The sequence below is a fragment of the Erithacus rubecula genome (assembly GCF_903797595.1).
Source record: "Erithacus rubecula genome assembly, chromosome: 2".
In the NCBI taxonomy this organism is placed as follows: Eukaryota; Metazoa; Chordata; class Aves; order Passeriformes; family Muscicapidae; genus Erithacus; species Erithacus rubecula.
This window is the reverse complement of record NC_136685.1, coordinates 55,048,856-55,073,572: the sequence shown is the minus strand read 5'-3', so window position 1 is coordinate 55,073,572 and position 24,717 is coordinate 55,048,856. Positions and strand designations below refer to the sequence as shown.

At 45.7% G+C, this 24,717-nt stretch overlaps 1 protein-coding gene across 1 annotated transcript in view; it reads left to right on the top strand.

The window, feature by feature from the left end:
- Positions 1–574: 574 nt before the first annotated feature.
- The window catches only part of FNDC1 (fibronectin type III domain containing 1), a 59,310-nt gene continuing 35,167 nt past the window's right edge, over positions 575–24,717 (top strand). The window contains exons 1-5 of the mRNA XM_079297554.1: positions 575–719; positions 21,028–21,237; positions 21,623–21,721; positions 23,084–23,198; positions 24,278–24,465. Coding sequence (XP_079153680.1) covers positions 644–719; positions 21,028–21,237; positions 21,623–21,721; positions 23,084–23,198; positions 24,278–24,465 — 688 coding nt within the window. The 5' untranslated portion in view covers positions 575–643. The remainder of the gene's footprint in view (positions 720–21,027; positions 21,238–21,622; positions 21,722–23,083; positions 23,199–24,277; positions 24,466–24,717) is intronic.

Sequence of the window (24,717 nt, the reverse complement as noted above, 5' to 3'; positions counted from 1 at the left end):
CTTAGTTTCCACAGCAGAGAACCCATTATTAATTGTTACAGAAGTATCTTTCAGCAATGCGGCAAAAAGTAGATGGGGAATATGGGTTGGAGGGTTGTGGGAAGAGCCAGACAAGTCGGACTGCGAAGTGCCTTGTCGATATAACAGTGAAAGGCTACTGAAGCAAAAACCCTGGCCAGCTAGGGGGTGGCAGTTCAGAAAGAACAAAAGATGATGTGAAGAAGAAAAGACAAGCAGGTATCAAGAAAGTTTTGTATGGTGAGCCTTATGCCCACACATAGTGCTATAAGAGGAGACACAAGGCAGCACGAGGGTGCGTGTGCCAAAAATTCCCCTGGGTGCCAAGGATCAGGCTCGGAGCTCGTGGTCTGCCTGGAGAGATGTTTGCCGAAGGAGCCAGGTGCGCGCTCGCCAAGGCAGGGGATGCTGCGGGCACCGGCCGCCGGGGCGGGCCGGGGCCGGGGGGGCGGAGGGCCGGCTCTGGGCTCCGCGGGGCCGCCCCGCTGCAGTGTCCCGGCAGCCCGGGAGGAGGAGACGGCGGGGCGCGCAGCAGCAGCGGGGCAGCCCCGCCGAGACGATCGCCGGGCGGGCGGCAGCTCCGCGCCCCGCCGCTCCCGCCGCCCGCGCCCAGCGCCCCGGCCCCATGGCGGGGCCCGCCGCCCCCCGGGCCGCCCTGCTGTTGCTGCTGCTGGCCGCCCTGCTGCCCGCCGCCCTGCCAGGTACGGGGAGCGGCCGCCGTCCCAGCTGTCCTGCCCGGCGGCGCGGGGCGGGAGGTGCCGCGGGGCGGGGGGCTCAGGGCGGCACGGTGCCTGGGGATGGATGCGCAGCGGCGCCGCGCTCTGCCCCGCCCGGCACGGGACAGCGCCGTCCCGGCGCAGCACCTGCCGCTGCCCGCTGTGTGTGCGGGGCAGGAGCGACGCCCGAGCGGGGAGGGGGGCTGCAAAGCCGGGCAAGCCTCTGCACCGAGGGTCATCTGGCTCTCGGAGGGCGGCCGGGACCCTCCGGGGGTTAGCCCGCTGCGGCTCTCTGCGTTTCGGGCAGCTCCGGAGCGCAGGGCTGCAGCCCACAAGGACGCTCGTGGCCAGACGTGAGCAGGTGGCACCGGAGGGTGACAGCTTCCCGCTTGTCTTCAGCCCGTGGATGCCTTTCCCCGCCTGGAACCGCGTACTGGTCCCGTCGTCCTTGGCTGGGCTCTGCTGGGAGCCCCGCTGGCGTGGTTAGCGGCACTGACACGAGCAGCCCGGCGCTGCATCTTCCCGGGAAGCCAGATTTCTTCTCATCGTTGCCGCCAGAGTTCTGTGGATTCAACCCTGTATCAGCCTGGGCGAGGCTGGCGCTGCTGTCGGAGCTCCCCGGGCTCGCAGGCTCACGTTTAAGCTGTTCTGGAGGTAGCGTTGTGGGAGGCAGTGGCAGATTTGCCCTGTCCTTTCCCTTGTGGAAGTAGTGCATTATCACTGCAGCCCCCTCGGCACTTTTTGCACCGCAGGCAATGCTGAACCGAGTCTGCTCCGCTTGCGACCACAAGGTCTGTCCCGGAGCACGGCTAAAGACAGGGTGTAGACACACGTACGGAGGCATTTCAGTGCCAGATTGTATCTGTTGGGGTCACAGCAGCCGGAGCGGCACAGGGACACTTGCCCCAGGCTCCGGATGTAGTGGCTGTCCCAGCTCCAGCCCCGTGCTATAGCGCAGAGAAGCCAGCCAAGGACGATAGCATCCTCCCCAAGCCTCCCTGCAGCTCTGGGCTGTGCGGCAGAGCCCGGGTTATCATGTCACCCGTGGCTTCTGGTGAGTTTTAGTGTGCAGCTAAACAACCGGAATGATTTGCTTAACCTGGAACTGTAGTTTCTCTGCAGCTTGCTGAGCCCATCCAGGTTAAGCTTGGGATCGCACTCCTGGAAGTGGTTTTATAAGAGTGCTCCTTGTGGCAGGGCTAAATGGAGGGGGAACTGGATCTCTAGGGCTGCCTGCTGGCAAGTGAGAGGAGGAGGGAAGGGAGTAGGGGGATTTGTGTTCTGTTAGTGAGGGAAACGTGAAAAATGTCATAGCCTCTGAAGAAAAGTGTTAGCTGTTGAGTGTGTGCAGGCTCTTGCTTCCCTGACTGTGAAATGTCTAAAGTGATTCTTGGAGATTCTGATACTTCACTAAAAATTTTGCATGTAATATCCATATAGTCTTTCCTTGTTTTCAGTCCCACACCAATGTGCTGTAAAAATTAGGCCAATTTCTGAACAAACCCAAATGTGTTGGCATGGTGCTGCACAGAGCTCTGCGTGCTTCCCAGCTATGGAACTCTGGAGCACACCAAAACCTGCTGGAGTGGGAATACTGTGTTCTTAACCCCAGAGTGCCTGGACAGGATTGGGTGGGGGCTGCATGTGTGTTCCCTGTCCTTGTTGATGTACTGGCCACATTGAGGGGACACCACCTTCCTTCTCCAGTCTAGAGAGTAGTTCATAAGCTACTAAACACAGACTGTGTCCTGAGCAAGTGCAGTGTCAGGCAGGAGGGCTGGTGGATTCTGAAGTTCCTTCTGAGGGGGTAAAGGCCATTGCTGAGCATTTTTTCTGCCCTTGGTCCTGCTTTCTCACACTGTAGCTGTGTTTGATATGGTCCTGCTGACCAGCTTTACTGCATGTGCTCTGCCTAGAGGACCTGTCCCTAGCTCACTCTGCGCTTTGGATCCTGTGTCCAAGTACCAGGTCTGTGAGACAGTGAGGCTGCTCTGGCTCAGCAGACAGGCTCCAGTGAACTGAAAGAGTCCTTCAATTTTTGTCTGGGAAAGATTTTTCCCCAGTAGGGGTCTGGCATTGGACTGGTGCTGTCATTGACCCTGTTCTGTTTATCAAAATAGAAAGTCAGTGTGGGGCCTGTGCCCAGGATTGCTGTGGCAGTCCTCAGGCCAGGAAAGCGTAAGAGAAGGGTGTCATGCTGGAGCCAACTTAGGAGACAGATCCTATTTGTGTATTGCCAGGAGCAATTTGTTGCTTGCTGCCAGATCCCATGTGTGGAAGAATGGATACTGACTACAGAAAACAGTAGTCACCCACCTACCTTATTAGCTTAGACAAACAGTATTCAAGAACCACCTGCAGTCAGTGGAAGAAATTTAGGAGAAACATTCAGAGGCTATGCTCAGAGTGAGAGCCTTCCTGACAGCAGCACTAACTCTCATTTTCCTTTCTTGTCTAGACTGTCTGACATAAACAGAGAAAGCAGAAGGGTCTCCAAGGGAATTTTCCACTTCATTTAGCTCTAAGGAATGTATCTTCTCGGTTATTTAGGACAGTGCTGTAATGGTCTTAGCTGTATAGCTCTGTACCAGCCTCTGGGTGTGTCAGATGTATGAAAGCTCCTGTGCCGTCCAAGTCTGTGATTCCAGCTCTTCAGACAGCACATGGACTGATTTTGGCTGGACGTGTGGTTAAGAAGATGCTTTCAGAAGCTGATCTATACAGAGAGAAATTAGAGGGGGGACTGGGTAGACCAGGCAGCAAAACAAAGACACGCCAGGAGGGGGAATCTTGTGTCTATGATCCAATGTGTTGAGTGAGCATTCAATTGCCCAAAAATATAGCTCAGACACATTCAGTAATCATACTTCCCATGCAGGACACTAAAATGTGACTTCTAAGTTCTCAAGATAACTTAGGTTGGACATTATATCTGCTTCACATTGTATGCAGCTGTCTGCAGGAGGGCTGTTGTCTTTACATGAAGAAAGCATAGCAGTATTTCCACCAGGCTCAGTTTCTGTGCATGTATAGGACCCGTGGTTTCTCTAGCTGGGAGTTATGTAACACATCTGCCTGTCACTGAGGAAGTGCTCAGGAGTGTGGCTAAGTTGGCATTGGGATGTGCTGACACCAGGCATTAAGTCTCTTTAATTTATGCTGTTGCATCTCAAGTATAATCAGTTCTGGAACCTCTTCCTAACCAAAGACCTCTAGAGTGAACCTGTGTTTAGTAGCCTGGGTGGGATCCCAAAGATGCAAAAAACTGCAGCCAAATCAACACTTTTTTTCCTCCCTTAGTTTTGAAGTGTCAGGATCTGCTTATCTTGTTTAACCTGAGTTACCTGTCTTCATAAATTAGTATTCCTTTACTCCCCCTTTGCCAGCCCAAGTGAACCATAGCTAGGTGCATGCATGCCTCATGGGAACATTTACCTTTTGTTGTGCTTTCTGCTGAGAAAGAGGAGAGAGTATGGATGATAGGCATGTTCCTCACAAACTGCACTAAGCAGGAGAAGTGGTCACTTCTCCAGAGGAAATGGTGTGGACATTGAATGTACCTTCCTCTTGGGGAGCTCCATCATGCTATTTCTCCCCCAGGCTGCAGGTGTACCACACTTCTGTGCAGCCTTGAGAGGGTTCTTCTAGCCCTGCAGACTCTGTACTGATCCTTCAGGCAGGTACCAGCACTCCCTGTTGTCTTTTTCTACCCCTGAAATTGCCACGTGTCATTTCTCTTTTACAGCTCCCTAAAGCAGCAGAACTTTTGGTGTGCTGCACTGTGTGATTGTTTTTATTCCTTTAAATGCATATGAAATTTAATTCACTTGGAACTATGAGTGTTTTCATTATTCCCCAGGATGAGAAAGATGGCTTCATCTCTGCAGCCAGTGCCCTGCCCAGCATGAGAGGGAGGGGTGAGCTGCTGGCTTGTGAGGCAGTGAAAACCAGAGGAGTGCAGCTGATACTGAAGCTGGGGAGATCCTTTCCCTCTGTCTTGTGAGAAGCCCAAGTATTTTTCTTCCATGTGGGTTAAAAACTTGCATTTTGGCTATGTTTGCACTAACATCATAGCCCCTGAGGAGTGGTATGGCTTCCACTCAGGTCAATAGAGGAGTGATGGGTGTCTTGAAGAAATGTGAGGTTGTCTGAAAGATGTTTTGCTATGCATGATCCAATAGAAAGCCTTTGAAATCATGTTTGCATTTTCTTATATGTGTTTGCTATATAGCTGGTTATTCTGCTGCACTGTTGGCTGCAAAACCTACAGTCTGTATTGAATGTTCACAAACTGACATGCCAAAATAAGCACTGCCAAGATCAAGACAGTGGCTTAAATTGCACAAGATTTAAAGAAAACCAAGAACTGCTGAGATCTTCTGCTGTGCTGTCTGTTCTCTTGAGTCTCAGGACACACGTTCCTTAACTTTCCTCCACACCCTGGATGCTTAGGGATTAGAGGGGTGGTGTCCTGCATCTCCACTGCTTGCCTCTTACCTAAGAGGCATTTAGACCAGCACTGGGGATTTTGCACTGCCCTTATACCTGGCTAGATTGACTCTGGACACTCTGAGCCCAGCTTTCACATTTATTCTTACTTGAGGCACCAGCAGCCTGCAACACTTCTGTAGTTGAATTAATTTCCTTTGGGGGATGTACAAGCACCTGGAAAGTGTCTGCTTTCCCTGGTTTCTCTTTAAACTTTAGACAAGCTTGTAATAAAAAAAATAATGTTTTCCACAGTGTACCACATGGTTGAGTGCTTAACTGCAATGCTGGTAGCAGAGTTAACAAGAGCAACATCAAACAGCATTTACACAGAGTCCTCTTCTTTGTATGGTCTTGATTTGCCTGGGGAGATGAGAGCTTGTGCTCACAGCTCATGTGCTTCTGGTCCCCAGCAAGATCTGTGCAGGCTGCTGAGCTCCCTCTGCCTCCTCTCTGCTGGATGGGACCTGGTACCCCCCCTCTTTCCAGACCTCTTGTCCTGTGTTCTGCCCTCCTAAGGCACAGGGCTGCTGGGTCACATAGCTCTGGAAATTATCTTCCCCAGTTCCCTGGAACTACTGTCTGGGATGTCATATAAGGTCTTTTCTCCTACTCAGAGTTTCTTCAAATGTGTGTTTAAACTTCAGCATGTTTTGTACTGTTCACAGCACTTTGAGAATGGTTAAAATCTCTCTGGGTTAAATTGTACCTTTCTCAAGCAGCAGTCACTGTACTTCACTCTCATTGAACTTGTAACCTCTGGCCCACTGTTAGCTCTTCATAAATGACATCAGTGCAGTGGGACACAGCAGCTTTTCCCTCATGCCAGGTTGGGTTGTGTACCCTGGCTGTGACACATCTCTGTGCTGTGGTGAGAGCTAAGCACTCTCCAGTGCCTCTGAAATCAGCCTGCAGGTGTCTCCATTTTGGCATAGGTGCTTGCATTTGGCAGGTCTGTATTTAAAGCAAATAGTCTTAAGGAGTGGAGAAAAAAGGAAAAGTGGAAGAAAGACCCAAGACATGTAGAAATTGTGTGCTTTAAACAGAGGGCTTTTCCTAAACAAAGAGAAATTGTTAGTTGCATCAAATGTAATACTGAAATTCAGTGGTAAGGAAGGCAGTCCAAGCTTCTGCTTATCCTGGAAGAACACATAAAATATACATCCAAATTTAACTATGTACACATTAAAAAGTGGTCTGGAGAAGTGTGCATTTTAAATCACCCCCCTTCAGTGAGTAACTGAGTCATCAAATCAGCTCTTCATTAAACAGAGTAAATTGCTCTTTGAGGACTGTGCAGTGTGTTCATATTTCACAGTTCCAGTGCAGCTATTGCACTATTACATAGTTATTAAGTCCTCTTGGGCATCCTGCAATGGTCCTGGTTCCAGCAAATCTTTCCGACTGTTGTATTCTTCCTGTGCTAAACTGATTACTTTTCCATTGGAGGAGTTGGTTGTTCTTAACATACACATTTCTTGTAAAATAAGACACCACTCTTCAAATGGTTGTTTGACATGTTTACTGTAGAGTTGACTGCAATATTTTGGCTGAAACTTCTTTTGGGAAAAAGTGCAGGACTGCTAAAACTGGGAATGTTAATGTTTCCTTGTCTCTAAAAAAAAGACAAAAATAAGAGAAATTGAATAGTCAATGTAATTTGTTTTGGTATTCTATTATGAAGTGCTTAATCACATTTTTTAGAGTGGTGTACTTGGAAGGGTGTACAGAAGGGTTTAGCTGGTATTGGGGAAAAGCTACCGAGTGTGCCTTAAAATTCCCACAATGGAAAACAGCAAATGTAACTGGCAAAACATGCTGCCATGGCTGAAGCTTGTGATACCCAGAGACCAGCCCAGGCCCTGCCACCTGCCTGGCCAGCCCTCTCAGAGCCCCTGGATGCTCCTGCTGCTGAGGGAGGGGAGTGTGGGAGCAGCACTCAGTTCCCAACTCTAGCACCCATCCTGCAGCCTGAGAAGTAGCCAGGATTCATGTTTTCAGCCTCAGGAAGACAGCGTTTAATTTTGCCTTTACTGCTAAAATCCTGGGGCAGGTCTGAGAGATCTGAAGGACACTAGGATAGGTGGAGAGCTGGGTTTAGGTGCTGTAATTCCTGCTGGGTGGTGTCTTGCTTCATGTGGCAGTCCCATGGAAGTACCTAACAGCATCAGAATCTGCCCCTAATGAGTAACTGAGCTGCACTTTCACATGGTCTGCATGCCTTTCCCTTTCATCACCTTTTGAATCCATGCTGAGTTTGGTGACATAATTGTGTGGTCTTTAGCATGGGATACATTGCACATGGTGCTCAGCTCCTGTGCCAAGAGGCTGCAGCAGTGAGGGCTCGCTGCACTTTGCTGGAGTGGGTGCTCTGGGTTGTGTGTTTGCAGCCTTGCATCAGCTCAGCTTCGTGTCAGCCTCTGTCCCAGATGTGCCCTTGGGTTGATGTTTCTGATCTCCCAAAGCAGAGGTGCTATTAACAGAAAAAACAAACAGCAGTGATGGAAATGCTCCATTTGGCTTTGCTGGTCAGAGACTTTAGGCTGATTTCAGGTTGCATGTATTTTTAATATATGTATTTGGTAAGTGTCTAAGGTTGTGTTACTGCGGATGTGGGTTGGGGATCACAAAACCTGGTTTCATTCCAAAAGTCTAAGACAAACTTTGGAAGTGACATCTCACCTTTCCCAAGCTGGCCCTGTTTTGAAAACAAGGTGAATGCTTTTTCCATGCTACAGTGCTGAAGAACTGCCCAAGCTAAGACCCTACTTCCTTCTACTTGAAATTTTCCAAACAAGAAGTAATGACTGATGTCTTGTGAATTGCCCAGTTGCCCAAAGCTAAATGTATGCAGAAGCAAAATTGCTGTTTTTACAAAGAAACAAAGCCATAAGAAAATGCAATTAATCATAAAAGTTCTTGTATGATAGCACTGCAACAGTATTGAAAACCTCGAAAGTCTAAGCCTTAAACAGCAATATTATCAGGCCAAATTTCCATGTTAGATGTGTACAGTGATGTATTATTTTGTTTGCAATGTGGTGATTGTTCTGCCAGAGCACTGAGTTCCTTTTCGTCACTCTTAATGACTATTGTAAGTCAAGCCAGTCCTCCAAGAGCCTGACTACATGTTTAAATGGGAGGAGGCTGAATGCCCAGTGGGCACTGTACATATTTTCATGAAAGCCCCTCCCAGTCAGGTCAGAGCTGCTGGGTTTCAGTTGCTGAACACAAATCTATTGCCACAGGGTATCTCTGACCATATGTGCTCCATATCTGCCCTTGCAGCAAGTCAGCCCCCAGCACGGGATGTGCCATGCCCCTTGGAAGTACTGACTGCTGAGGGCCAGACACCTCTGCAAACACTCTGTCTTTCCTCTGCAAAAACAGCTGTTTAAATTACCCTCAGGAAGGGATGATGAGTGGTATGAGACACTGTGGGGTTCTGGTTGTGTTTAGTATCACATCATGCAGGTCGGACTGGAAACCTGCAGCTAATGATATGATATGGCAATGGGAATGAGTGTGAAACCTTGGAGGGGTGGAAGCATTTCAAACCACTGCTTAAGTGAAATGAAATGAGAAATGGCTTTGAACTGGCTGAAGTCTTTCCTTGTGGTGGTGAGAAGCCAGCTGTCCCATGTTATGCTTGCACAGGGTAGTCACAGGCAGCGTGGTGTGGGCACAGCTGTGCCTGCACAGCAGCACAGTGGGAATGTGTCTGGGAGAGGATGGTGCCCACACTCCCACTGGGAGTGGAGAGAAGGAACCACTCATGTGTGTGTCAACAGAGGGAAGGGAGAAGGAAATACAAGAAAAACAAGACTTTTTTTTTTTCTAACACCAGCAGGGGAGAGGAAGGATTCAGTGGAGAGAGCTGAAGTGAGAGCTCAGATTACTGATGGACCTCAGGGTCTGGTGGGTGTAAGTATCTGAGTATCTGATTAGTTAGTATGGATGTTTCTGAAAGAAGGTGGTGTGCTTGAATTATTTTAAGCATATGATTCTACCTGTTGCTTTCCTTTGGGAGAAACTAGAGTTTTTTAGGACTGGACCCTTACAGAGCAACTGCTAGTAATTGTAGTAAGGGTGGCAGAAGCAGACCCTATGAATCCAAACATAAGAACCTCATAAAATTAGACATAGAATTAGCAAGATTTTTGGCAATATGAAATGAACCATTTGGCTTTTCAAGCAGTTGGACCTTTTTATATATTTAGCAAATATATTTTTTCTCTTCTTGTGCTGTATAAATTTATTTTTAAAACCTCCAAACTTTTGTTATTCTTGCAAGAAGTCCCTATAAAAACTGAGAAGGCAAATAGTGAAACTTCAAAATGTTTGTAGGAGCTCTTGAGTAATTTGGGGCTGCTTTGTATGGAAAGAAATCACTATGTTTCAGGAAACTTTTCAGCTTCAGCAAAATGTTTGTGCTACTGAATAGTAGCAGATGGCCAACCCACAGGCTTGGACCTTGTCTCTGCTGTTGCTGCAGGGCTGCTTCCCCAGCACTGACCACACAGAACACCCAAATTCAGGCTGCCCATAGCTCTGGTGGGTAACCTGTCTTTGCCATGCAGATCTGGTCAAAGCCCTGTGACAGCAGAGGGTACCACTGCCATAGGAGTAAGGGTTGGTTTTCATCAGAAGCTCAGGTTTGAGCTTCACCACATCATTATAGGTCACCAGCATTAGTGATGAGTGGGTCAGAGCACATGAGGAAAGTGGGCAGTGCTGGGTGGGTGCTTTGGTATTGGAAAGCTTCATTTCTCTGAACTGCACCAGTGCCAGCTTGGTGTCACAGGTCACCTAGCAGCAGTCAGAGTGTGGGCTGCATCCATACACTCTGCCACTGCATCCTTCCCTCCAGATTTTTCAAACACTTTGGGTTTGGAACATGAATAGCATAAAATAGGAGTCCGTGTACATTGGTACATAACTCTACCAGGCTGCTATCTATGGCATGTTGAAGACTCTGAAAGTCCTTCCTTAGATTTGCTCTCCTGATTTTTGCAGAGGCTTTGTTAACAGGAAGGATTGATTTTCTTCCTCAGAGGCTCCTCTTGCTGCACATGCCACTGGTCAGAGAGATTCAGTGCAGGGTGGGGAGAAGCTGCAAGTATTGAACTTCAACACTGGATACCAAACCAATGTAGATATGTGTATTTTCAGTTCTAGATATCCCTGGTTAACCCAAGGGAGATGGCACAGATTCTCTTTTACAAACCTGCAGAACTTTGACTGCATATTTTTGATATGTTCAGATGCTTTTCAAGGTCATTAATTGGGTAAAATCTTTGCCAGCTGTCCCAGTACTTGACAAATCATGATGGGGCAAATCCAAGTGCTGCTGCCATGTGTCCCAGTTGTGTCTGCTCAGCTATGATAAAAGTGCTTTTAATGTGTGAAACAGCCCAGGGCCCTGCATGAAGACATTGCTTTGAATATCACTGCAGAAAGTTGCTCTTTGAAAAAGAAATTAAGTAAGAAAGTAATTTATCAGTAAGATAAGAAGATCTGTGCCTATATGAGCCCGACCTCATACACAGCTCCTAAGAATAGCAATCACAGTATTCTGTCCATTTCCCTGGTATGCACTTCACCTAGGATCTCTGAATTTTGCACTTTGGGAGCCTTGGAGGGTGCACCACCAGCTTCTCTTTTAGGGTATAAAGCTATATGTGTACTTTTTGAAAGAACTTTTGCAATAAATAATGTGGAATAAAGTTAGTTAGAAGAATCAGAGTGAGTATTGCTGCAAGACATGAATTGTGAGCCGTTTTATATTAGAGATAGATAAATAATATTTTAGTGGTTTTTATTTGCATTTTCCATTAAGAGGAAGCAGAAAAGGCTATGTTATTTTAACATTTATGATTTCCAGTCTCTTTAAAGAAATTTAATCTTTGAGAGCTGCTAATGAAAGAGCAGAAACTAATGTTGAGCCTGAATTTTGTTCTTAGCAAAGCTGCATCTTGGGAAGCTAACTTTTCTGATTTATAAAAGGCTTTGAAATGTGAAATAAAAGTGGAGAGTTTTAAATTTTATTTTCATTCAATGCACGATGAAGCTTGAATTCCTACTCTCTGACTTTGTGAGTCTGAGGCATTTTTGGCAGTTTCGAATGGAAAGTTGAACATGCGCTTCAACTAGAGATGGAATGGAAAGACTTTACATAAACATATGAATCTCCAGTAAATTAAAAAATCTGTGCTATTTCACTGGGTAAAGGGAGCAAATTTATCTATATTGAGGTGGTTTCAGAAAGAAGTGCAAACCAGCCATCCCAGTGTAAATGTAAATGTCCCAAATGTAAGTAGAATGCTTGTGGCTTCCTGTAAGGCTAGTCCATATCTTCCATCAGGATAATTACATTCAATGCTTTCTTCAGGCTTTGAACAAGCAGGGCCTCACTCTTCACTTGAGTGCTTCTATAGCATGCCACTGGTTTTAATGAGATTGCAGGGATGTGAAAGGAGAGCAGTGGAGTGAAGATTTAGGTTCATAAGAAATGACCCAGGTGCACAGAATAAAGATCTGCCACGGTTTAGTTAGCCTCCTAATGAGCAGTGCAATTTTAATAGGTGTGTTTTCCTTACTGGAGATGTATGGCCATAGCTGTGGGGAGCAGTACAGAGGTTGGCTCACAGAGGCACATGCTCTGGCTCTGGCTTGTGTCCCCTGCCAAGCCACTTCAAAGCTACCTCAGGCTGCAGGCACAGGGAGGGAGCAGTGGTGGAGGGGATGCCTGACAGCCTAGAAACAATACTCTCTTTTTTTTACTGCCTCACCTGTGGGCATCCTTTGAGGTCCAGCTAGAAGGAAATGAGCTATCTGATCTGCAAGCCTGCCTGGGGTTGACAGTAAATGTGAGTAAGCTGCAGTTCTGGAACTCACATGCCCACGACCCATGTCCATTCAGGGCAGAGCAGCATCATGCAAGATTAATGCTGGTGTCAGTGCTGGAGAGAAGGGATTTTGTGGGCTTGTAATCCTGTGATCCTTCTCATCTAGCCATATCTAGATACCTGTTGGCATCAGCTGTAGCTGGAGTTTAAAGTTCTGCATATATTTCCTCAAGTGAAAATGAAACATTTCCTTGGTGGCAGATGCACAAAATGTGAGAATACCACTGAGACTAAGTCAGTCTGAGAAAATATTCAGTCTTATTTCAGGTTTTCATGAAACCAGCATAAACTTCAGTTAAATGGAGCAGTGCTAGCAGCTGATGTTATTTCTTCCTACTGCCATGGAGGATTTTACCATGTGCATTCGTACCAGCAGTCCATTCTTTGTCATAGAAACACATGTAGAGATTGTGCCTCAGAGCTGGCAGCTCTCAGTGTGGGAGTCAGTGTACTCTACAAGAGGGATAATATCCATCCTGGTGCAAGCTATCTGCTGTCTTCATGCCACCTTCTGCTGTTGTCATGGACAAAATTGCCAGGTTGTTAGAGGAGAATAAGAGTGTTGCTGCTCATCATGGGTTCTGCCTGGGTTCCAAGTGGCACTTAGAGTATCCCCATGCCTCTGACAGCCTTTGAAATGTTTGAGGGGCAAACAGTAGACTGGGGTAGTGTGAGCAAAAGGGAGCCCTGCTCTCCAGGAGCTGGCATGGAAGAACCTGTTGAAACCCATGAGTTTGCCCCAGGCACCGGAGACAGATGGATTCATGAGTGCCCTTGGACCTGCCCTCAGGAGCCATGGAATTGCTGTGGGGAATTCTGCTGCCATTGGAATCTCTCAGGGATTTATCCTCCTTCCTTCTCCTGCAGTCAGAGAGAGCAATATGGACTGTGCTTAAAACTTCACATTAATAAAGCTGTGTTTTCAGGGCCAATGATGTTAAAGGCCCCAGCCTTTGTAGAGGAGGCTGTGAGGAGAGTGTGCATGTGTGTGAGGATGGTGCATGTGCAGGTGGGAGTCAGGGATGACCCAGGGAAGATGTGGCTTCCAAGTATTCAGGACCATATTGTGGGTTTCTCTTCTGTGCTGTCCACTTCTCTTAAATGGACAGTGTGTTTTCAATCCCTTCTTTGGCAACAAAAGTACACATTAGAAATTAGTATGAGTCAGGTGTCCCTAATTTTAAAGAGGAAACGAACCAAAATTCTAGGTCTGTTAGCTTTGTGGCAATGTTATGTTTGCTCTTAACTTTCCTAACACGGTTTTGATGTAGTGTGTGCTTCATCTTAGACTGTTAGAAACAAATAACTTACCACAGTTTGTAGGAAATAAAGAATATGAATATGAAAACAAGAACAAAGTGTAGGTGAAAACAATGTGGTGACTACAGTCATGACATGGTGTGGAAAGACACAGACTTTGACGAGGGTGTTTTATTCTGATTTAATGTCTTGCCATGGCCTGAGTTGCTTGGTGGGTTCATGTTCTAATTTTCTCAGGTAGGTTTCCTTCCAGTCACTGAACTGGGGCTTCTGACTAGGGCTAGAGGACAGCCTGTACAAGGATTATCTAGAGGAAAACAAGCTCAGTACTTCTAAGACTTCAAGTATAAGCAAGCTAATATTATCAGGACCTTGAAAGATTCATTGGTGAGAATCACAAAGAAAAGTAGACTAATATCAATGTGAGTTAGTATTAGACAGTCAGGTGGAGGAAATGTATCTAGACAAAAGGCTAATTTGAATGACAGGTTTAAAAGCCACCTTTCAGTGCTGGTTTTGGAGTAGCTGGTTTTAAAAATACTTCCGAAATGGGTCTGCCAAATGTTCAACTTTTTCCGTGTTTTACTTATTAGGGAATTGGGAATAATTAAAGTTTTTATGACATACAAAGCACATTTTTCATACATGCTGCTCCCTTTTCTATTAGAGATTGAGGATTTTATTTTAGAAGGGTCACACCCCTACATACTGTGCCTGATTTACAGAGTATGCTATATCCATGCATATCCATCTCACTGCCTGATGTTTGGAAGCTTTCAGGAGGCCTGCTGCTGGAATAGGTTTCATGTTTTGCTCTCCCAGAAGTGGCTGCTGAGTTGAGCAGTGGGCTGTATTTCTCCAGGAACTGAAACAGTGGCCTGATGTAAACCATATGTTTTGGAGCCCAGGCCATGCACGTTAGTGTGGGTGGCAACAAGGAGCCCCAGGGCCAGAGCTGTGCAGCCAGGAGAGCTTGAAAACCACCTGCTCAGTTCTTCTGGACTGTCAGGGGTTTCTGTCCTCTCATTGGACCTAAAAGAGCAATGAATTGATGCCTCTACCTCTGGAGCAGGAGTAGGTTCCAAAATGAGCTGGAGACAAAGTGTGCTACCAAGGCTTCAGCTGGGAACCATGAAGGTTTAAGGTGTGAGAGCAGTGAAGAGCTTTGATTGCAGTCTTGCATTAAAGAACTCAAATGCATGCGATGAGGGATATTTTTAAGTGCTCATGAGACTGATGTCTGCCTCCAAGCAACAATTAAAAGTGAAAAATGTGTGCTGTGGTGGCACAGCTATGTAAAATAAAGCATGGGGGCTTTTAAGGCATAGCTGTCCACAGCATCTCTTGAGAAGAATGTGGAAAGATGGAAAATGCAAGTTTTAAAATTGTAGCAGTGGTGTTCTGGGAGCTGTATGGCTCAGAATGGATGGCTTCTGCTGTTGCAGCTCTGGGCCCAGTTGAAGGAACTGTTTCCATAAATTTTTGTTGCTTGGTTAATGCATGCAGCAAAGCACAGCTTAGTGAGTCTCAGTTTCCCCTTGCCAAGTGTAATGATTTTACCCCTTTGTCATGCTGAATGGAGACACTATCCATGCCTTTGCCATTTTAAAGGGACCCACAGGTGAGTCTTAATCCATCACTGCATTTCTCTGTGTGGTACATTGTTGGTTTTCTCTGGAAGTCTTGACTGACAAACCCTTGCAGTGGATGGTTGCACTGATACAAAAAGAAATTATGCTTTTCCATCCCCTGCAATGCCTGTTCAAGCAAACCAGTCACACCTACAAGGCAACAGGGTCAGAAGGCATCTCTGTCCTCGGGGTGGCTGACAAGAGGAGGATGTCCTGCCAAGGAATGTGCACAACCACATACCTGTTGTGTATACCTCACATGTGCTTGCAGTGACTGTGCACTTCATCATTTGATGCTGGAGTTCTTTGTAGTACCCATACATGCCTGGTGAGCAGCATGGGCACTGAGGATGCCTTGCAGTTTAAAGGTTTTGGCTGTATAAATACCCTAGCAGTTGTCGATGAGCAACATCACGATTAGGGCAAGATATCAAGGATGCAGTCCTCAGGGACAACAGACAATTATAGCTCAGTAAGTTAATGGAAAGGAGTCCCCCAGCCCAGCCTGTGGATGAAGCCAGTAATGGTGAGGGCAACCCCATACCTTTGCCAGCTGGTTTCACCTGTTCTGCCCCAGTAAAAAACCTCCAAAGCTGTTGTCACTCAAGTACTGCCTTTCCTCCAACTTAGTGAACAGGCAGGTGTTGGACAACACCCTGGATGGGCACTTGCAGACCAGGCCATGGCTGCAGTGTGCTCTGACAGCCTTTGTGAGGCTCCTGGCAGCCTTTGCACAGTGACTTGATCACTGGAGAAGCCCAGATGTGAGGCACCCAAAGCCAGTGGGTGTGAGAGACAGACATAGCCCAGCCTCAGTGGGCTCCCTTCAAAGGTCACTGATGCAGAAGGAAGCCTGTGCATTGATGTCAATGGGGGAACATGAAGCCTTCAGTAATTCACTGTTGGTTTTTCCTAAGTCGTAATACACGTGTTAATCGTGTAGAATTACATTCCTGGGTTTGAAAAATGCCCTGCTCCACTGTGCTTAGCATTCAGAGGGCTCTTCAAAGGGAGCACTGGAAACTTCTGTTGAGGGCTGTCAATTTAAAGAATGTCCTCTGGCTGCCAGGTAACTCCTCTACAGATGTATAATGAATCGCTGTCCTTAAATCAGACATTACCCTTGGATACTGGTCCTCTGCCCAAAACTCCTGACCAGAGCCCAATGAATTATGGCACAGATTCCATTGTGCTTTGCAGGAGCTAAAGCGTTCCAGTCCCTGCTTTCTGTGCCAAGCAGAAGTGTGTGGAAATGTGCTAAACGATTTTTTTTATTTTTTTCTGCAAGAAACAAAGGATTTTTATGTTCGCTTGCCTCTACTGCTTTAACTGATGAGCTTATTTCCAGGAGGAGATCTGATGTTGAGTGTATAAATTAGTGGCATTACAAAGGTTGATCAGGGAAAAGTTTAACAGTGCATTTTAAAATGCTAGGAGACTTACCAACCCAGTCAGCCTCGGGGTGGATTTGTTTTTCCATTTCAGTCCTACTTTCTCTGGTCATGTACTTAGGCTCTTACACGTGTTAACTGCTGCAATACTCTGAAGATCCCTGCTAGAGCTCGTGTTCTGGTCTGTGCCAGGGCAGGTCTGAGGGAAATCACTGAGCCCAGAGTCTTGTGCATTTAGAGCAGTCAGCACATCACAGTTCAGGGGGCCACATCAGCACTGTTTGAGCTGGCTCACCCACTGCAGGAAATATGTTCGCAGACTGAACTGTTCTTGGGATGGCCCCAATCCAGCCCTCATTGAAGATGGTGGAATTGCTCACATTTTCTTAACTGAGTTTGGGTCAAACCATCAATTAAAAAAAAAAATTCTAGTAACATTTACCCAAAGTCACACAGGACATTCATTTTTTGGTGGAAAACAACTATCTTCCTGTGATATTGCATTTGTCCTCCTTCTTCTTTTTTTTTTTCTGCTGATGTGGCTTGGGGGTAGCAGTATGGTGGCAGGGAACAGCCAGAGCATGTGAAGGTGAGGAGGAGAGCAGCCACACCCCTGTGTGGATTGCTGGATGAGAAATGGGAGATGTTTTCTTTCCTCCATGCTTTTCAGTTATGGTAAAATGACATTTTTATTTCCCTGTTCACGAATAATCAACAAAGGTTGAAAGCCTTAAGTTGCACAAAGGTCTACAGAGCTTAGATACCTGATTTTGCTGGTAAAGCTCTGCTTTCACCTTGTCAAATACACTCTGTTTCATAATCTATTTCAAATCAGGTGAAAAAACAAGATGGTATACCTGAATTGCCCCAATCCTTAAAGGAAATATACAAAGTGATTTACCTACTGGAAGGTGGAAAACAGCACTTATTCAGAACATGAAGAAGAAAGAAGTGATCATGTTTGTGAAGTGTTTTTGAAAACAATAAACTTTTTCCTGGTGAAGGTCTGGCCATGGTACAGCCAGTACATGAATAGTGCCACATGAGTGTGGGGCTTTACTCTCTGACTTCCCTGGTGCTTTTTGCAGAGCTGGCATTCCTCAGTCTTTCTGCACCCCTGGGCAGAATCCTGTCTTGTTCTCACAAACTGCTCAAAAAGGGCATCTGTAGAGTCGCCTTAGGATGTGTTTGCCATGTGTGTCCTGAACTTGAGTGCCACTGCTCAAATAGTTACATTTAGGAGTGGCCAATACAATAGATTTTATGAGGATGAATGTTTTACAAGTCTTTCATCACAAATGGAATTAAATTTAGAATTGCCAGCTAAAGAATTGAAATATAGTCTCTTTTTTTTCTTGTTCATGGATTAACTATAATTTTTTGCTACAAGTACAGCTGACCTCTTCATGGAGGTAGGGCTTGGATGCTTATGGAAATGCATAATATACAGAGTGTTGTTTCCCAAAGAAATAGCTCAGAGATCTATGAACTGCATCTGGCTGAGGTACTTTTCTAGTCCTGGTGGTGGTTTTGAGTGGAAAAGTGCAGGGTATCTGTAAACTGAGTTGCTCAACTCTGAAATTGGATTGCTGATTGTCAGTGGGGCAAGGTCCTTATCTCAGAGGAGAGTTGTTTAAGCTGAGGGAGCAGTTAAGGACTTCTTAAGACAGGAATCTACTTTTTTAGAGGGATGGATGAACTGAGCAGTCAGTACTTTTTCTTTAAGCTTACATGCTGTTTTTTTCTGGTAAAGCAGCAGTAGTCTCAAGTACAGGGTTCAGAATCATTAAGTCTCATTTGATACTTACAACTTAATTTAAATTAAAAATAAAAACCGAGACACCACCTTTGCCCTAAAAAACCCACAAAAATCCCACCAGTTTGCTGTTGCAGTGCAGATTCTGATGATTTTTGGTCAAGTTACCCATTGCAAAATTTAAATTTTCAGCTGCCATTTCTGGCTTTTTCTGATGACTTTGTTATCTCCTAGCAGCTACAGTTTCTGCCTCCAAGCTGTTACTTTGGACGTGGCTGGGTCGCTGTACTCAGTCTCCCAGACTTCTGCCTGAAGTGAAAAGAGAGATAGATAGTTGTTTATAAACTATATGGATGTTGTCTACTGACTGTGCCATATTATGTGTCGTCTCTGCAGCAGAATACATTTTATAGGTCCAGTTTTCCAGTCCTGAAGTTATGTTGCACAAAGTGTAGAAAAGTTTTTGTTGACTATGGAAGGCAAAAGGAGAAATTTGTACATAGACTTGTGGTGGTAAATTGAAGTACCTGATTTTTTATGACCTCAAATTTCGTCTCCTTTTTGTGCTTGTATCATAATAGGTTTAGATTGTTTGGTATGTTTTTTCCCTGCAGTTATAGATTGATTGCTAGGGGTCAGTACTTCCCTTTTCTTCTGGAACTATTTTGTGTTTTCCTTTGCTGAATAATTGATGAGACCCTCTGAAGAATCTGTATGATTTGGCAAGTGCGAGCTGCCTCCGTGTGTGGTTGTTCAGAGAATGTTTTACCCTCAGCTTAGACCTTGTGCTTTGGGCTTATGTAATTTGTAATATGTTTTCCTACAGTTCTGATACACAGAGAAATTTTGGCAATGCTAGTGGACGTTTCATCTGTGAAAAGTCAATACTAAGGCTTTAATCAGCCCTGAATATTTGGGGCCAAGATATTGTACACAGATTCCTGCAGTTCAAAGTAATGTTCGATTTCTAAACTGAAGAGAGTAGAGAGGAATGACCCTTTTTCATTTTCCAGAATATAGAAAAACATTTTATTTTAATGTGATTGCAAGTAGCTCTTTAGATGAGTTCTGAAGATGATTACCAGTTGATTTAATTTGACAAGACTGGAAGTCCAGAAAGCTGTTAAATCAGTTTTGGAACAAAAGAGAAAAAATACTTAGAGATGTTTACAGGTGTAAATAGGTAGATGGGGAAGACAATCTTAAGTTGAGTCAAGTACTTTTAAGTCTGTTTAAGACTACTGTTCCTGGGGAGTTCAGTATCCTCACAGGAAGGGGCCACATTGGGAGTTGAATGACTTGAATGGTGCATGGGTTTTATTACTTCCTCCTCCCATAACCTCTCTGGTGAGTGTAGCTTGTTTAGGACAGTTCTAATTTTTGGATATGATTTTTGTTGTTAGTAGTTGTGGTTCTGAGGAATTTTTTTGAACATGAATGAGCCTGGCCAGGAGGACAAAACTCTGGTCTTTAGGGTACCATGAGTTTTTCTTGTTGCTCATTGGAGAGTGTGTCTGGTTGAGGGGAGATTTAACTCCCCTCAGCCAGGGTTAGGATGCTCAGGAGAAATGTTGAGATTTGGGGATGTGGTGGCTCCCAATGTGGCTCCAGGGAGAGCCCAAGGGAACAGGAGGATGGGGAAACATCTCTCAGCAGGCGGCTGCTCCTCGATGGGAGGCTGCAAGAAAGTCACTTCTTGGTGAGAGCAAGGCACATGTAGGGCACTAATGCTGGGCAGCAGCTGCAGATTGCTGTTTGGAAGGGTTGGGTTGGACATGGGGAGAATGTATGAGAAGTAGCATGGCCAGCAGAACCAGGAAAGGGATCATACCCCTGTACTTGGACTGGTGAGACTCAACTACTTTGAGTTCTGTGTCCAGTTTTGGGCTCCTCACCACAAGAAGGACAGTGAGGTGCTGGAGGAAGCCCAGAGAAGGGCAACAAGGCTTGGAAGGGTCTGAAGCACAGGTTTTATGAAGGTCTTATAAAGGTCCTTATAAAAGGAGCTGGAGTTGTTCAGCCTGGAGAAAAGGTCTCAGGGGAGGCCTTGTTAAACTCTACAACTGCTTGAAAGGATGTTGTAGCATGGTGGCAATCAGTCTCTTCTCCCAAGATGCAAGTGACAGAACAGAAGGAAATGGTCTCACCCAAGAGGAGGTTACGATTGGATAGTAGGAAACTTTTTTCACTGAAAGAGCTGTTGAACCTTGTATCAGTGTCATTTCTTAAAAGAATGCTGCCAACTTGTCAGCAAATGTTAAAAAATATCCAACTTGCCTCAGGTACATTTTACAGTGTTCAAGGGATCATATAATGGGAGTTTGGGAACTCAGGAGTTGAGGCATGTGCAGAACAGATATTTTAGATGTGAGTCTGTTGGGGAGCAGAACCTTTAGAGATGGATTTTGGAGAAAAGAACCTGCTTTTAATAATAAAACTGTTCTGTGCTTCATTTTACACTGAACTTCAGCTCTCCCCAAAAAAAATAATGTACTGGTGTGCCTGAACTAGGGAAAGGGGGTTTAAAAAAAGGAAAAGATTTAAACAGGAAAGCTACAAGACATCTCTAGTTTCTGGCAGGAGTCCTTGTATTACAGTATGTTTCACTTTCAAGGTCTTGCACCAGTGTGTCTGAAGGGCCTGGGAAAAGACACTGTTGAGTATTGTACATCCCTCTTGGAAAGCTTGTTCTTACTCCAGCTTGGTTTTACAGAAAAAATTTAAAAGATCTAAAATTTTGCCTTTTATTCTGATCTTAGTAGATGCGATTGCAGCAGACCTATGTGGACTGCTGTATGTGTCACATGCTTCCTAATAACTCATGGGGTTTGTGTGTGTGTGTTTGCTTATTTTGTGAAGAGAAAGACATGCCAAGGAGACCTCTGAGAGTGCGAGCCCAGTCTCCAGATGGCAAGCTACCTTTTCGGTGGAAAGCACCCTATGGAGCAGGATTCAGAGGTCCACACAGCAGGTCCCAAGGTTATCCCCGTGGGTATGGGGAGAGCAACCGAAGGATGAGCTATGCTCCGGTGCCGCAAGAGCGACAAAACCAGGAAGCAAGAAAACTAGGTGAGTCAAATTTCCCTGAGGGCAGCTGGCTTAGCACGCTTCTGTAGTCCCCTGTGGCTGCTAGGTGAGCACACATCACATCTGTCCTAGCTATCAAAAATCCTTTTTCCTATAAATGAAAATACTCATTATGATTCTGTTCTGTGTCTTAGCAGAGGGAGGGTATTACATAGAGAATAGGGTAGAAATTGTAGGAGAACTTCATGCTTTGTTAAAGAGACACCATATGAAAGTTTGTCATATTAACAGCAGAGGGAAAGGGTGGAGGAGAGAACCATAGCTCAGATTCTGCTTGCATGTGGTGGGACAGCTCTGAAATCTATTCTTTCTTTTAAGTGAAAAAGGTTATTACAGGAAACCTTCTGTTTTTTCCCTGCATGCACAGCCTCTGAATCAGTTCATGTGGTTTCGATGCCATCAAGGAGCTCACAAGGACGGAGCCAACCTGTCTATAGATCATCTTTAACTAAAAGAAAAGTCACAGGTATGTTTCTTTCACATCTACTGCCAGTGATGGAGACAATTGGATGCAAAGAGAAAGCTTTGTGATTTTTACACTGGAAGCCCTTTGGTGCTGGAGCTACTATTTTTTTCTCTGTTTGGTAAAGAGTTTGATGGATGGCTCTAATTCTCTAATTCAAGCAGGATTCATAAAATAATACAACTTTGTAACATGGTTGGTTTGGTTTCTGAGATCCTGTTTGTTTTGTTTTTTTTCTATAATCTCCTCTCTATCTACTGACAGATGTTATGCATTGCAGAAACTGCATGAAAAGACTTGACTAAATCAAATCAGGACCCCCAAAATGTTATGCCTTCTTTTTCTGAGATCTATAACCTCTTTTCTGAAGGGTTGATTACCAGAATGTCAACCTGGTCACCAAAAGTTTTCACTTTTTTTTGGAAAGAAGTTATTGTATGCTGCTGCCATGATTAAAAAGGATGAGTGACATTCTGTCATCTCCATGCCAGTGTGCTTTTTCACCCCCTCACACTGTGATGTGAATGGCATGGGAATGGCAAAGTGTTTAGGAGATTTTGATGGTGATGAACACCTATGCCAGAACTGAGTTGTGGTTGGACTGTATTGAAATCCCATCTCACACCTTTTCTGGAGAGGTGATTCTCACCCATTTCTCATGCTCACTTTCTTTCTTCAGGTGCTCTCATTGCAAAAATTTGTAAATCCAGATGCTCCCATTGCAGAACTTTAGCCCCCTAAGCTACTTGTGGGTGGTAGATGGATCCTCTTGGCCATTTTTGTGTAGTAGCTGTTTGGCTTAGAAAACCTAGAACTGTCTGAAAACTCTGTGTTAAAAACCTGTTTGGAAGAGGGAAAAAGTGCCTCCCTGCTGCCTGCCATCTGTGCAGGCAGTGCTGGGTTTTGGGCTAATGTGCCACTTGCTGAAGAGAAGGGCAATCTCTCCCTGAATTTCAATCCTATGTGAGTAAGATCCCTAGAGAATGAGATCATCCTCCAGAGTTTACTGGCTCCTTTCCTTTCCTGAGACATTAATATTTTTTCCAGTGTTACTTGTCTGTAAAACTCTGTCTGGAAGGTCGTGCATTGTACATTCTGTGCCTTTGGGAGACTTGGAAGTAGTTACTGTTACACTGGTAAGGAAAAGTATAGATTTTTAATTGACAGTAGATAGACTAGACTAAAACAACTCTGATGGACAGATAGAAAAGGGAACCTCATTAGCATTAAAAACCCTCAAAGCCCACCTGTATTTCTAAGTCAACTATGCTGTGTGAATATTGTAGTGTTGGTTGAAGACATTTGCTGGTTTTTATGAGAACTCCAGTGTTGTTGGTGATATGCAGTTCTGTTTTGCCATTTCAGAGGAGGAAGAGGTGGAGGTGGCACAAGACATAACTGTTCGAGTTATGTCCTCTCAGTCTGTGCTGGTTACTTGGACAGACCCACTGTATGACAGGCGAAAGGTTGCAGCAAACAGGTACTTAGCCCTGGATTTTTTAAATAGCTGCTGAAGGGGAACTCCTGTCAATGATCTACTGAGTGCTTTTTGCATTTATTTAATTGCTATCGGTTATGAGAATAATTTAGCTTGCTTCCTAGCACCCTGCTCGTTAGCATTTAGAGATCTGTGTGAGTGTCGTACTTTAGGAGTTTACTTCTCTTCTGAAATGTTGCCAGCACCAGCTCAGGTATTTGGCTGTTTCAGTGTTGGTCTAACACCACAGTCAGCAAATCCCCAAAGATGAATGGGGAAAGAGGGAATGGGGAACAAGCACAGCCCACAGAGGTGAGATGCTGAGTTGCATTGTCAAAACAGACTACAGCTTTGAGATGAAGTGGTGGAGGAAGCATCACTGCAGTGGGAAAGACATCCATCATTACATCCTACATCCTGTGACCCTCCAGAAGCCCCATGCAGCTAAGGCTGGGCAGGCTGGGGCTCCTGCAAGTGAGAGCTTGGCTTGTGGTAGCATGCTGCAGTGGTTGGAGACCAAAACAAACAAGGAAATGGGCTGGAAACTGCCAAAGATCTGAAAGCACTGGATTGTGTTGCTCAGCCTGGGAACACTGAAGAGCTATGCAAACTGGTGCAGAAATACCCTGAGAGCCACAGCAGGAAAGCTAGTAATTTCAGATGTTCTCTATTTCTTTGTGGAAGCAGTTATATAGGCAGACAGAGCCACTGGTGCTGCTCTGGGAGCAAGGGTCTGCCAGCAATCCAGCCATGCTCATGGCCATGGGGCAGTGAGATGGTCCTGTGGATACTCCCAGGATGCCTAACTCAGTTCAGGAAATCCTGCAGCTTTCCCCCAGGGAAGAGGGTATTGAGTAAGAGTCTTGAAAGAGCAGTCCATCCTTTGGGGTGAAAGCAATCACACTCCATTAGAGGAAGGAAAAAATATGCTGGGTTTTGTTTGCCCTTTGTTTGCGCTTCGGTAGGTTCCTCCCTAAGCCCCAGCAGGCTACTTGAGGGCAAAGCATCCCTGTGCCACTCTGGTTCTGCTGAGACCAGGCTCCCACGTGCAAGCTTTTGTTTCCCTGTGTTTCTGCTGGCAGGCAGTACAACGTTCGCTATCGGGAGAAGGGGGAGTCGGCAAGGTGGGATTACAAGCAGGTGTCCAACCGGCGGGCACTGGTGGAGAGCCTGGTGCCAGACACTATGTATGAGTTTGCCATCCAAATCCTGGAGGGAGGGAAGGAAGGCAAATGGAGTGTGTCTGTTTACCAGAGGACCCCAGAGGCAGGTATGCATTCAGAGGGTCCTTGGGGCAACACGTGTCACAGGGTTTGAGCTCTGGAATAGGGCTGACTTGAAGGAAAGCCAGAATGAGCCAAGGGGTTGCTTGGGGCAGCAGAGGGTTGAGAGTGTGGGAAGGGCCTCAGTGCTGCTGCCTGCATCCCAGTGGATGTGAAGCACACCAGGGGAGCTGCTCTTGTGCTGCAAGGAGAGCAAGGTGAGGTAGCTTAGGTATTTTTGTGGGATGGGTCAGAGCCTT